At 38.8% G+C, this 12,461-nt stretch overlaps 1 protein-coding gene across 8 annotated transcripts; it reads left to right on the top strand.

The window, feature by feature from the left end:
- The first annotated feature begins 2,616 nt into the window (after positions 1-2,616).
- On the top strand, positions 2,617-12,461 carry LOC123436519 (protein ZINC INDUCED FACILITATOR-LIKE 1-like). 8 transcript variants are annotated; one of them, XR_006628191.1, is made up of 17 exons: positions 2,617-3,133; positions 4,357-4,397; positions 5,122-5,182; positions 5,289-5,391; positions 5,507-5,609; positions 5,690-5,743; positions 5,832-5,894; positions 5,967-6,016; positions 6,094-6,169; positions 7,183-7,383; positions 8,001-8,088; positions 8,177-8,262; positions 8,351-8,458; positions 11,290-11,334; positions 11,417-11,512; positions 11,803-11,846; positions 12,147-12,195. XR_006628191.1 is itself a non-coding variant. In XM_045115639.1 (17 exons), exons 1-17 carry the CDS (start codon positions 2,935-2,937, stop codon positions 12,248-12,250), a joined length of 1,515 nt encoding a protein of 504 aa, XP_044971574.1. In that variant the 5' UTR covers positions 2,620-2,934; the 3' UTR covers positions 12,251-12,461. The 8 variants fall into 8 exon arrangements, 7 of the variants coding, with proteins under 7 accessions (XP_044971582.1, XP_044971614.1, XP_044971592.1 ...); XM_045115639.1 differs by having other exon boundaries at positions 2,620-3,133; positions 11,424-11,512; positions 12,147-12,461; XM_045115695.1 differs by having other exon boundaries at positions 2,933-3,137; positions 11,424-11,512; positions 12,147-12,461.

Genomic DNA, 12,461 nt, shown 5'->3' with positions numbered 1-12,461 from the left:
GATCGTTAATGGGTGCTTGCAGCGTGGCATAGGAGCTACCAGATGTAACGCAACCTCTGTTACAAGTAAACTTTTCTCTGGCCTTTAGCGCCTTTTTCTTCATTTTCCCATATTTATCTTTTCCCCTTTATTCTGTATTGTTTTAAAAATATGTTTTATAAGAATCACTTTCATACAGAATTGAAAAATGCTAACGATAGGCTTTAGGCAAAAAGTGGACATAATAAAAATAAAAGTTTTCAATATTGTTAAGAAAGTATTTCAATATGTTATATGGAAATACTTTCCTGATGTATTCAATAATTGTACAATTTTCATTTAATCATGTATTTGGATAATGCTAAACTTCTATAGAAACTGTTCCCTGATGTGTAAAAAGTATATAGAAATTTGTACGCAAAAAGTAGACATAAAAACATATGTTTGACAAAACGTTAAACATATATTTAGAAAATATTCATGTAGTTTTACGAAAATGTTTTTACTATAAAATTGTGAATTTATATAAAAATAAAAATCAAATAAATATTTTGACAAAATGTTAATAACATATTTATATATGTTTATGCAGTTTTTGAAAAAAAACTTACTGCCATGAAAACAAGTTAATCACCATAACTAATAGACATAATGAACGTTCATTTGAGTCACAGAGTTTAAAGTAATGGTTATTACCATTAAAAATGTTTATTGCCATAAAAAGTAGACATCAAAAACTTATATGTGACAAAGATGTTAATCATGTATTTTGAAAATGTTTAACATGTACAAACCAATGTTACAGTTGTATACAAAAAATAACGGGTTAATAAAAAGTAAAACATGTATAAAAATATTCATGTTCTACACAAATACAGAAAAACAAATAGGATAGATACCGGAAAATAAGGAAAGAAAAATGAAGAAACAATTGAAACCCCAGAAAGTACGAAAGAAAACAGAAAAAAAAACCAATTGGAAATGGTGAAGACTATGGAAACTGAAAAAAACAAAGAAAATCAATGAAAATCAATAAAAAGAATAGCATGCAAAAGAATGCGAACTAAAAAGAAACAAAAAAATTTGCTGAAAAACAAGAAACAAACAAACAAACCAAAAATAAATAGTAAAAACCAAGAAAGAAAGAAAGTAAAACAATGAAAAAAGAGAGAAAAATCAAAGAAAATGGAGGCCCCCCTTCCCCGCCCACACACACATACACACAATAAGATTAGACGAGTCAAGCAAGGCTTAGTCTCAGGATGATGTGGAGACGTTTTCGTCGACGACGAGGCGCCTACGGTGACTTCGTAAATCTCAAGATGATATGCTAACTAAGTCTCTCTAAGGTGCTCATAGGGGTAGAGTATGCGTGTGTGGATTCAAAGAGATGAGCGTATGCGCATGTATATGAGCGCTTACGTCTGTGCTGTGTTAAAAAAAATTTCCACAACGGCCTTGACAACCTAGCAATCGAGCAAGCTAAATCCGCTTTAAAAAAGAGGCTGAGAATTTTTAACTCGTTATAGGAGCACGACGGGCACACCGTACCCGGTGGGATCCATACTCTACCCCGACCGGTGATGGGGAAGGAGAGATTTAAACAATATCGGGACCGTGATGATCCAACCCTGAAGGATCCGTGCGCCCGTTGAGCCGACCCTATGAAGTTGCGCCGGACAAATCCTGTCATCATCCGGATGGTGTCCTCCCGAGAGCGGCGAAGTGCAATGCGGACGACCATTTCCTCCTCCAACCCACACATGATGACGCCCCGGTCGACGCATCCAAACTAGTCGAAGTCTGATCCGCTGTCCGCCACGCCGGAAAAGGCCAGAGATCGTCGGAGGTGAGCTCGGGTAACAGAGAGGAATGGAGTGAAGTGGCTTTAGACAAGAGCTGCTTCCATCTCACTATAAGCGACTCTTTTCTGGGCTTGGAGTTTCTGCTTCTAACCTCATATGTTTTCTCATGAACAGTAAAAACAAAATCAATAGTAAAAGAATTCAAAAAATTAGGAACCTTTTTTTTGGTATACATTGACAATTCTTTTGTATGCTTGCAAAATTTCAGCTCGAAATGACATTTGTCGAAGTTGTGACAAAAGAGAAACAAAACCATGCTCCAAGAATGCTTGTTTTGAATCCATTTTGGATTGCTGTGTTTTTGGTTACAACTTTCACGAATGTAATTTAAGCTGAATTTTGATACGCATGTAAAACATTTGTCAAGGTTTATCAAAAAAAAAGATTTTTTAAAAGTTTATGTTATTTTTTAAAATGCGGTTTATGAGGAAGCGCTTGGGTTCAGGAGCAGAATAGGACTTTCTCTCTTTTCTTTTCTTTTGTCCAGGCCAGGGCATATAGGAGAAATCTGATGGTCGGATTGGAGATGAATTTGCTACCTGGATGGACGCGCTACTCGCTACGACACGGTGTCTGCTGGCTTTCACGTAGGCCTAAGGCTGTACAGTCATTAGGTGGCTTTTCTCTTATTTGTTTTATTTTTTTGGACAAGCCTGTGGCCCGTCTTTCTTGTGTGTGATCATTGCTTTATGTGCCGTCGCCCCGTCTCCTTTTATGTGTTGATCATTGCTTTATCTATAAAGCAGGACGGAAAGCCTATTTCAAAGAGATCGCTTTGCTATTTTGGTGATCAGTTCCACCGAATCTTGTAAGCGACAAGGAAGAGAACCAATCGCCGGCACAAATTTTCTCGTCTCTGCCGGCCACACACCGGTTTCGGAACATAAACATATACTACTCCTCCAACTTGCTTCCTGTGGGAACCCCACGAGGCACCCCCCGCGTCCCGGCCACCTGCTACCCATTGTTATTGCTTGCTGCACCCACAACAAGATTCGGTTTAGCGCTGGCGCGTGACCAAGATCGATCATTGACTGCTACCACTACACATATTCTCCGGGACAGCAGCGCGTGAAGGGAGAAAGACGGGATGGCCGGCGGCGAGATTCAGGAGGGAGCGGCCGGCAGCGAGGGCCAGGAAGCGACGGCGCCGTTGCTGGAGAAGGAGAAGGCGGCGGCTGTGTACGTCGAGGGCTGCCCTGGCTGCGCCTCCGATCGGAGGAAGGCGGCCAACCCGGGCATCCCCTACCTGCAGTTCTTCCACGTCTGGTCCATCATCCTCGTCTCATGTACGTACGTCGTCTATGCATATGTTCATACAGTTTAGTTTTTGGTTTTTCCTCCCATGTAAATCTCGATGTTGCTCGTCCTGGAAAGACTGGGCGGTTCCGTTTATCGGTAGTACAAGTAGCGGAAGTGAAGCGAGTGAGTGTTTACCATGAATAGGTCATGAGGCTCGGATTTATGGTCATCGACAGTTCCTCCCAAACTGTGTTAGTATTTCTAACTAGATAGCAGGGCACACGATCGACGTAGTGGCCAATCGATCGGCCCCCGATCGAGATGGTGAGCTCACTGAATCCGAAAAAAGAAGTCGTCTGAAGGTGAGTTCGATCACCGGGCAGCCTGCCGTCGGTGGCTTCCCGGTGAACGACGAAGACCGCCGGCGACTGCAAGCGAGCTCCCCCACACAGTCAACCTTTCGACCTTACTAGGGTCGCCGTCGCTCCTTCAACTCTGCTTTTTCTTATTTTGGATTTCTTTAACATTGTCTCAAATCATGTTTATTTAGAAAAAACTTGCCTACCTGCCACGGCAAGACCCGTACGTGGTCCTATGTGTGAATTTTCTGAGAAACACGTTTCCACCGTCTCTCTCGGTTCAGTTTTTTTTTTAAAACAATAGGACTAACAGAGCAAAGCAGAGAAGAGAAGGGGCCAAAAAGAAAGTTCCAAACTTGGCAAGTACTAGCAAGTAATATACTCCCTCCGTTCCTAAATATAAGTCTTTTTAGAGGTTCCACTAGAGAACTACATACGGATGTATATAGACATAATTTAGAGTGTAGATTCACTTATTTTATTTCGTATGTAGTCTCTTTGTAAAATCTCTAAAAAGACTTATATTTAGAAACGGAGGGAGTATATGCTATGCTTTAGTACTCGAAAATGAGCTTCTAAATGGAAGAGGCATGTAGTCCCCATTCAACCCCTCCGCACTACTTATAAAAAATGGAAAATAAACTCCAAAAAGATATGTAAGTGCAAAAATGGCTATCAAACTCTAAACATATGTGTAAGGGCGTATTTCCAGTGCGGATTGATGCATCAAAGTCGCAACCTTGTCCTTGTTTTTTATGTTGTCCTTTTTTTAGTCAAGTTTGTGTTTCATACGATGTGGTATTTTTTAATATTGTCTTCAATACCTGTTGGAATGCTGTAAATTTACTGGTTCCATTATTGTATTTGTCGAGTACTGTTAAAGATGGATTTCTAATTCCTCTTTATTGTAGGTTTGCCAATATCATTTATATATCCCTTCTTGTATTTCATGGTATGTGCACCTCCTTCTCAAGGATTAATAGAATCAACAACTTTCTGCACATAGTATTACATTCATAATTTAATGAGGTGATTGGATATATAACTGTGTCATAGTATGCCCCTTTGTTAATTCTACTTTGTGTTAAAGTTTCGAGCATCAATTGCATTTTGATCATTAATCACATGAATATGCTAGCTTCTGGTTAAAATCTACGCAGGCAGCAATAAAATTTTCGTCATTACCGCCCGAATTTGTAATATATATGCAGGATCTAGTTTTGCTGTAAACTTGTACTGCTTCCGTTCCTAAATATAAGTAGTTTTAGATATTCCACTACAGATTACATATAGATGTATACAAACATACTTTAGAGAGTGGATTCACTCATTTTGCTCCGTGTGTAGTCCGTAGTGAAATCTCTAAAAATATTTAAATTGAGGAACGGAGGGAGTACAAACCTTAGCATTGCATATGTTTTTCATAATTAGTATTCATGAATTATGTTTTGAAGTGTTCTTAGTTAGTTAGTCAATTATTTAGTATCTTTTCATGTTGTTGGCTAATTACTCATCTCTAGTCCAAAGTGTGTAGTATGGTATGACAACAATTGCGTTTGCAACATTATTTTTCAGTGCACTTATCCTGAAACTGATTATATGAAACAGTAGCATGTTTTTTTCGTAACCATAGAATTTTTTTGGTAGATTTTTAAAAATGCTATTCTCAACAACAGATAAGGGACTTGCATGTTGCCAAAACAGTAGAAGACATTGGATTTTATGGAGGTTTTGTAGGTAAGAACTCTCCAAACTATTAAAATACATTTACTTCCAATGAACAGAATGCGCAATGTTCTGAATATTATATTTCCAAATGCACCCGCATTCTTAATCTTTGTAGGTGCTTCATATATGCTTGGTAGAGCTTTAACTTCCACAGTTTGGGGGATGGTAGCAGACCGTATCGGGAGGAAGCCTGTTATTGTTTTTGGAATTTTCTCCATGTCAGTACTAAATTTCTTCTCCATTTGCATGAGATTGAATTAAGCTACAAGTAAGTGCTTGTATTTCATCTATTCTTTATGACTTGTATTTGATTCATTTCCTTGTCATTTTCAGGCTTGTATTTAATACTTTGTTTGGTCTAAGCACAAACTACTGGATGGCAATAACTTCGCGTTTTCTTGTTGGATCTTTGACTGCTTTACTTGGCCCAATAAGAGTATGATGATTGAATGATTTAAAATTATATTTGTTATTTGAGCATGCTAAATTTAGTAACTTGGCAATTGATATTTACAGGCTTATACAAATGAAATTTGCCGACCTGAGCATCAAGCTATTGGAATGTCACTTGTAAGCTTGCAAATTTTGTAGAAATATGTTTTCATCATGCTCTGATGCAATAGCTCAAATCATAACACTTATTTCCTTGTGTAATTAGGATAGTACATCATGGGCAGTAGGTCTTATTATTGGACCAGCTATTGGCGGTTATCTTGCACAGGTATAAATTTTGTTTTGTAATGTAATAATATTAATAAATTTTATGCACTAATCTCTTTATCTTGTCTGATAGCCGGCAGAAAAATATCCAATGTTATTTCCCGTGAACTCACTATTCGGAAGGTATTCCCTAACCCATATTAATATAATTGTACTAGACAAACCACTTCAACTAACTTACTTTTGAATTTATTCTGTAGGTTCCCATATTTCTTACCTTGTTTATGTATATCGATCTTTTGCTTTGTTATCCTTATAAGCTGCATATGGCTCCCGGTATGTGCAACTTGTGAGTGTTATTCTATAAATAATCGATGTGATGTGCTCTAATAATGTAGTACTTTTTTTCTAACAAATAATATTTTGCCACTTGAAAATCCATTATTTATAGTGTAGTTGTTAGACTATCTGAGTATCTACAACCCCCCCCCCCCTCTCTCCCCATGTGTGTCTGGCGTACAGCCTGGACAAGACGTGCAGAGCGACTCATCTGGCTCGGTGCCTAGCAGCCTAGGTAAATTATTTCAGTGGAGAATTCAGCCCAAGTTCCACCCAACCAACCTAAGCCCTTATTGTAGCTACCCAACCCACTTCCCTCTTTTCCCTCCCAATCAACTTTCTTGTTTTCGTCGGCACGCTCATAGATGAAAGCGTCCATCATGTCAAGGCCCTCCATCAGAGCTCGCATTCACCGGATATCGCGTGGCCAAATGCTGGTTCCGGAGCTCGCGAACCTGGCCCTCGCGCAGCTATGGTTCCTCGTACACATCCATGTGTTTGCACAGCCATAAACGCGTGTGTGTTGATCATGTGTCGGCCTCCTCTCCCATGAGTTGTACACATCCATGTGTGTGCACAGCTAGGTCATTGAAGCCTGAGCTGGATGAGTCGCTGTGCCATCGAGTTGGATGCTGCACATGACGTGTTTAATGAAATGTCTGAAACAAGGTGGAAAAGTGGAGGTTCAAAGTCAGGGTTGTGGTTGTGTACTAGTAAAAGTGGGGCCTCAAAGGGAGCATGCGTGGACACGGTCCGGGTGTTCCGCGGATATATAGGGTGCATATTTGATCATTCTGATTCTAGATGCCCTTATGTGTCACTTATGAAGTAGCTATTATAATATGGCATCAATTGAATAATTTATTTACCCTACACTAGTCTCTTTATTTTTCATAATACTATTGTATGAATTATTAGTGTGGCTTGAACCATACATTTATGTTCTGTAAACATTGTTAACACAAACTAGACCTAGGTTGATTTTAAAAAAATCCAACATGATATTTCAGGAGACCCTACATAATCACAAACTTGACAAAATAGAAGATCGAGCAAATGGATCTTTCATTGCACATTCAGCCAGTTCTGAAGAGCTTATTGAGCAACAAGTTAAATCAGTTCCAACTAAGAACTTGCTTAAAAACTGGCCATTGATGTCTTCTATTGTTCTCTACTGTATTTTCTGCTTTGATGACATGGCTTATACAGAGGTACGTCCTTCACTACTTTTTTAGAAATAAGAGCTAAACAAATTTTTTTAATAGGGAAAATATAATATAAAATACGATTTTGGATATATCATCTAGAATTTAATATAATAGAAAACACAAGCATTGGTGTAAGGCATCCTGAAATATCCACATAGAAGGCCCCGTGCATATGCACACTGCACTACTACTCTGAGTCTTACAATAATTTGCCATGAAATGACTTGCAATGTTGTGATTACAATGCAAATGAGTAGTACCAGTTTCTCTTTCTTCTAACTCATGTTTGATTTCTAGGACCAATAAAGAGTATCTCAGTCTACTATATTAAGTTATATTAGATGCTAAATCATTTGTTTACTTGAATTATTAATCATATCATCATTGAGTTGGTTGAGCCAGAAAACTACAAATCACGCAAAATCAATTATGTCTACAGTTTTTCACAACTAGTACTGAGTATTCCTTGTATTATCATGATTGCACTTCTTCATAAGGACACGAGAAAAATAAAATATGCATCCTTCAGGCCGTTTCCACCTAGTTGATTATAGATGTCTATTTTTCAAAGAATGTCTATCTTCTGTTAAACTACCTCTAATGTTTGAAACATTTTCTAGATAGTTTCTCTATGGTCTGAGAGTGATAGAAAGTATGGCGGACTAAGTTTCTCACCTCAGGATGTTGGTCAAGTGTTTGCAATTACAGGTACACTCTAATTCTTAGTGCACATTCCCTAGCGACTTTTCTTACAATTCTTTTTGATGATTTCATCTTTTATATTCTCATTTTACAGGTGGTAGCGTTGTTTTGTATCAAACATTTATTTATCCTCAGATCGACAAAATTCTTGGACCAATTAACACTTCACGTGTTGCAACCGTGAGTTAACATTTGAAGTTGCATGACTTCCAAATCCAAGTTCAATTTTGTTTTAAAAACTGTATAGTATTGTGATTAAATTTTGCAGGTTGTTTCTATGGTGCTTCTTTTTACTTATCCACCTATGACACACCTATCAAGACCATGGCTCCCAATAATATTAAATATCGTATCAGTTCTTAAAGCTAATTGTCTTGTGAGTACCCTCAGGACTTCTTTATTCTACATGCTTGAAACATCTAATATTGCAACATATGATTGTTCTGGTTATTTATGCATTAGGACAAGAAAAAACTTTCCAATTTCAAAAGTTTCTTTATTTAGTTCTGTTTCTTTCACTATTTCAGACCATATTTTCCCACCATGTGACCTCTGATGTCATGAACAGCTAAAAATGGATAGCTACTTTCAGATCCAAAAGAATTACTTGACCATGAAAACCTTTCCATCGTCAAGTAATATGACAATTTTTCCATAGATGGCGGGAGTACTTTGATGAATTGCTTAATAGGGAGAGTGAGAGCTCTACCATTGAACTGGACGACTCCTTTGATGATAGTAGCAGGTGTTTTGTGCGGCGAATCCAGGAGTCGGAGGTCAAGGAGTTTTTAAAGAGGATGAAAGTGGCAAGGTGATGGGCCTTGATTGTACCCCCATTGAGGTGTGGAGAGGCATCAGGGACATAGCGATAGCATGGCTAATCAAACATTTCGACCTCATTTTTTAGGAAAACAAGATGCTAGAAGAATGGGGACGGAGTATATTAGTACCAATCTTCAAGAACAAGGGGGGGGGGGCTCAAAGTTGTACTAATTACCGTGGAATTTAACTGATGAGCCATACAGTGAACCTATGGGAGAGAGTCATTGAGCACCGCTGAAGAAGAATGACAAGCGTGACCGAAAATCAGCTTTGTTTCATGCCTGGGAGGTCGACCATGGATTCCATTTTCTTGGTACGACAACTTATGGAGAGATATAGGAAGCAAAAGAAAAACTTGCATATGGTGTTAATTGACTTGGATAAGGCCTGTGATAAGATACCGCGAAATGTAATGTGGCGCGCCTTGGAGAAACACAAAGTCCCACCAAAGTACATTACGCTCATCAAAGACATGTATGATAATGTTGTGGCAAGTGTTCGGAGAAGTGATGACGATACTGATGACTTCCCGATTAAGATATGACTGCATGAGGGGTCAGCTTTGCGCCCTTATCTTTTTGCCTTGGTGATGGATGAGGTCACAAGGATATACAAGGAGACATCCCATGGTGTATGCTCTTTGCGAATGATGTGGTGCTAATCGATGATAGTCAGAGGGGGGTCAACAGGAAGTTGGAGTTATGGAGATAAACCTTGGAATCAAAAGGTTATAGACTTAGTAGGACAAAAATTGAGTACATGAGATGCGCTTTCAGTAGTACTAGGCACGAGGAGGAGGATGTTAACCTTGATGGACAGGTGGTGCCTCCGAGGGACACCTTTCGATATTTGAGGTCAATGTTGCAGAAGGAAGGGGATGTTGATGAAGATGTGAACCATCAAATTATACACGAATGGATGAAGTGGCTCCAAGTTTCTGGCATTCTCCGTGACAAGAGAGTGCCACAAAAGGTAAAAGGCAAGTTCCATAGGACGGCGGTTCGACCAGCAATGTTATACGGCGCTGAGTGTTGGCCGACTAAAAGGTGACATGTGCAACAGTTAGGTGTCCCGGAGATGTGCATGTTGATATGGGTGTGGCCACACAAGGAAGGACCGAATCCGGAATGATGATATACAAGATAGAGTTGGGGGTAGCGTCAATTAAAAAGAAACTTGTCCAACATCGTCTCAGATGGTTTGGGCATATTCAACGCAGGTCTGCAGAAGCCCTAGTGCATAGCGGACGGCTAAAGTGTGTTGATAATGTCAAAAGAGGACGGGGTGAATCAAACTTGACTCGGGAAGAGTCCGTAAAGAGAGATATGAAGGATTGGAACATCACCAAAGAATTAGCCATGGATGGGGGTGCGCGAAAGCTTGCTATCCATGTGCCAGAACCAAGAGTTGATCACCACGCTTGTCATGTGGTAACTCTGAAAGCATACATAAGAATTCAGTGGTCTTTGATGGACCTACCGCCTCACTGGTGTGTGTGATTAGCAAAAAAATGGAAAATGATTTCCTTCGACCGACTGATCTTTGTGCAAGCGTCTGTCACCTCCACGTCCATTTGGGCTTTTCATCAACGATCTGGAGCGGAACATGTCTACCTTTTGTAACGGGTCCATTGTTTTAGAAGCGGTTCTGTAACTAGCCTCTTGTTACAAACCGGCCAGAGACTAGATTCTTGAGCGGTTCATGCTGTAAAAAATATTCTGCGACATGACCCATGTTGCAGTTTAATGTGTTGCAACACGATCCATGTTGCCGAAAAATACCGCAATACAACCTATATTACAAAATACCCGCAACACAACCTTTATTAGAAATGTTTTCGCAACAAGACCTCTATTGCAAAGTACAGGAATACATATGGCTGATCCATTGTGTTAGATGTTAGGACTCACGAAGCAGCGAATATTTCAAAAAGACCGCCGACCGACGCATAGCAAGGCCCAAAAAATATGCGGTGCCTCCTAACCCCGGCTCCGGTAACCATAGGGGAGAGGAGATAGTTCAATGGATAAGAGAGATGTATTGGATGTTTTCAATAATTTCTTACCTTCAGAGCCATATCGCATCTTCCATTATCTTGTACTCCCTCTGTTTCAAAATAAGTGACAAATTTAGTACTAAGTCAATACAAATTTTATATTAAAGTAGCGACATTTATTTTGAGACGGAGGGAGTATTTTTCAAGAACTGCTTTATACCAACTTCGACGTGATCGAAATTGTAAAATGAAGTTTGTAGAGTTAGATAGCAATCTTTTAATCCATGTGTCCACCTAAGTGAGTTCCTCGAAGGATAACTATATTTGGTTGTTATATTTTTCTTTTCATATCTGACGGCAGCACATTACTAAAAATTACCAATTATTAGGTGTCCATTGTTACCTGCTGTTTCATTCTTCAGAATAACTCTGTGGTATGTGACTTCGTATCCTAGTTCAATTATTTCAATTTTTTTACAAAGAAGATGGCATTTAACACCCTCTCCCGCAATGGAGCTATCAGAATCAAGATCAAAGAGCAACTGCCGATGGCTTAGCCACCACTATAATGTCGGTTTTTAAGGCGTGTGCTCCAGCAGGAGCTGGCATTGTGTAAGTGTTTTAGTTTTGCTTGTATTCATGTGAATGCTATTTCGAAAGTTCCAAATGCATGCAGCTCTCACTCTGAACTTGTGTGCACGTGGTAAGTCCATTTTGGCGACTGATTCATGTAATTTGATTTTAATCATAATACAACTTAGACGTGGAATGTATTACTGATGATAGGTTTTATTAGATGACAAATATGACATTTTTTTAACTGATACCACCATAATAAATGCGACGACTGAATTCATACATGTGAATTCCATGGTTGATATAATCCTCCTATGTTAATGCAGGTTTTCATGGGCACAAAGACGCCAACATGCTTTCTTCTTTCCAGGTAAATGTAAAGCGGTACTATGCATAAATAACTAAAAAATCCATTTTAATTAAATAATATTATGAGTCTTGTAATAGAGCTGAAGGTTAGATACACTACACATTATCTGAATTGGTCTGAAATATACATGCCTACGCCTTATATTGTTTGCACTTCATCCATTTCCTAACACTATATTCAGTGGATAGACAACAACCTAACTGTAATTGTGATAGAACCTTCACCTCGTACTATCATTTCAGCTCATGTATTCTATTTGGTATTTTCTATGTTTTTGTTAACTTTTCCTTTGGTATGTAGGTGACCAAATATTGTTCTTCCTTCTAGTTGTTGTCGAGTTTCTTGGACTGGTTTGGACATTCAAGCCATTTCTTGCCATCCCAGAGAAATTTCCTCAAAATTAGTACTCCAATTAAGATTTGAGTTTGTTGAGAAGTTTATTTGTGGGTAGATTTTCTGGAGAAGTTGTGTCACATGTATTAGCTACAAGGATTGGTATGTTCTATGTAAGAGAGGAAGGTTTTGTTTACCTTCTTATGTAATTGGGTGGCTAAAAGGCATGTGACCAAACATATATATACTAATTGGTATAATATATTTGTCTAAGAAGGAAAA

This window comes from Hordeum vulgare, chromosome 1H (assembly GCF_904849725.1).
Source record: "Hordeum vulgare subsp. vulgare chromosome 1H, MorexV3_pseudomolecules_assembly, whole genome shotgun sequence".
Taxonomy (NCBI): Eukaryota; Viridiplantae; Streptophyta; class Magnoliopsida; order Poales; family Poaceae; genus Hordeum; species Hordeum vulgare.
This window is presented reverse-complemented; position numbering and strand designations above follow the sequence as displayed.

Coding starts and splice junctions, on each gene's coding strand:
- LOC123436519 (XM_045115639.1), top strand. CDS start 2,935: ATGGCCGGCGGCGAGATTCAGGAGGGAGCGGCCGGCAGCGAGGGCCAG. Junction 3,134..4,356: donor GTCCATCATCCTCGTCTCAT/GTACGTACGTCG, acceptor TCTTTATTGTAG/GTTTGCCAATATCATTTATA. Junction 5,183..5,288: donor ATTTTATGGAGGTTTTGTAG/GTAAGAACTCTC, acceptor TAATCTTTGTAG/GTGCTTCATATATGCTTGGT.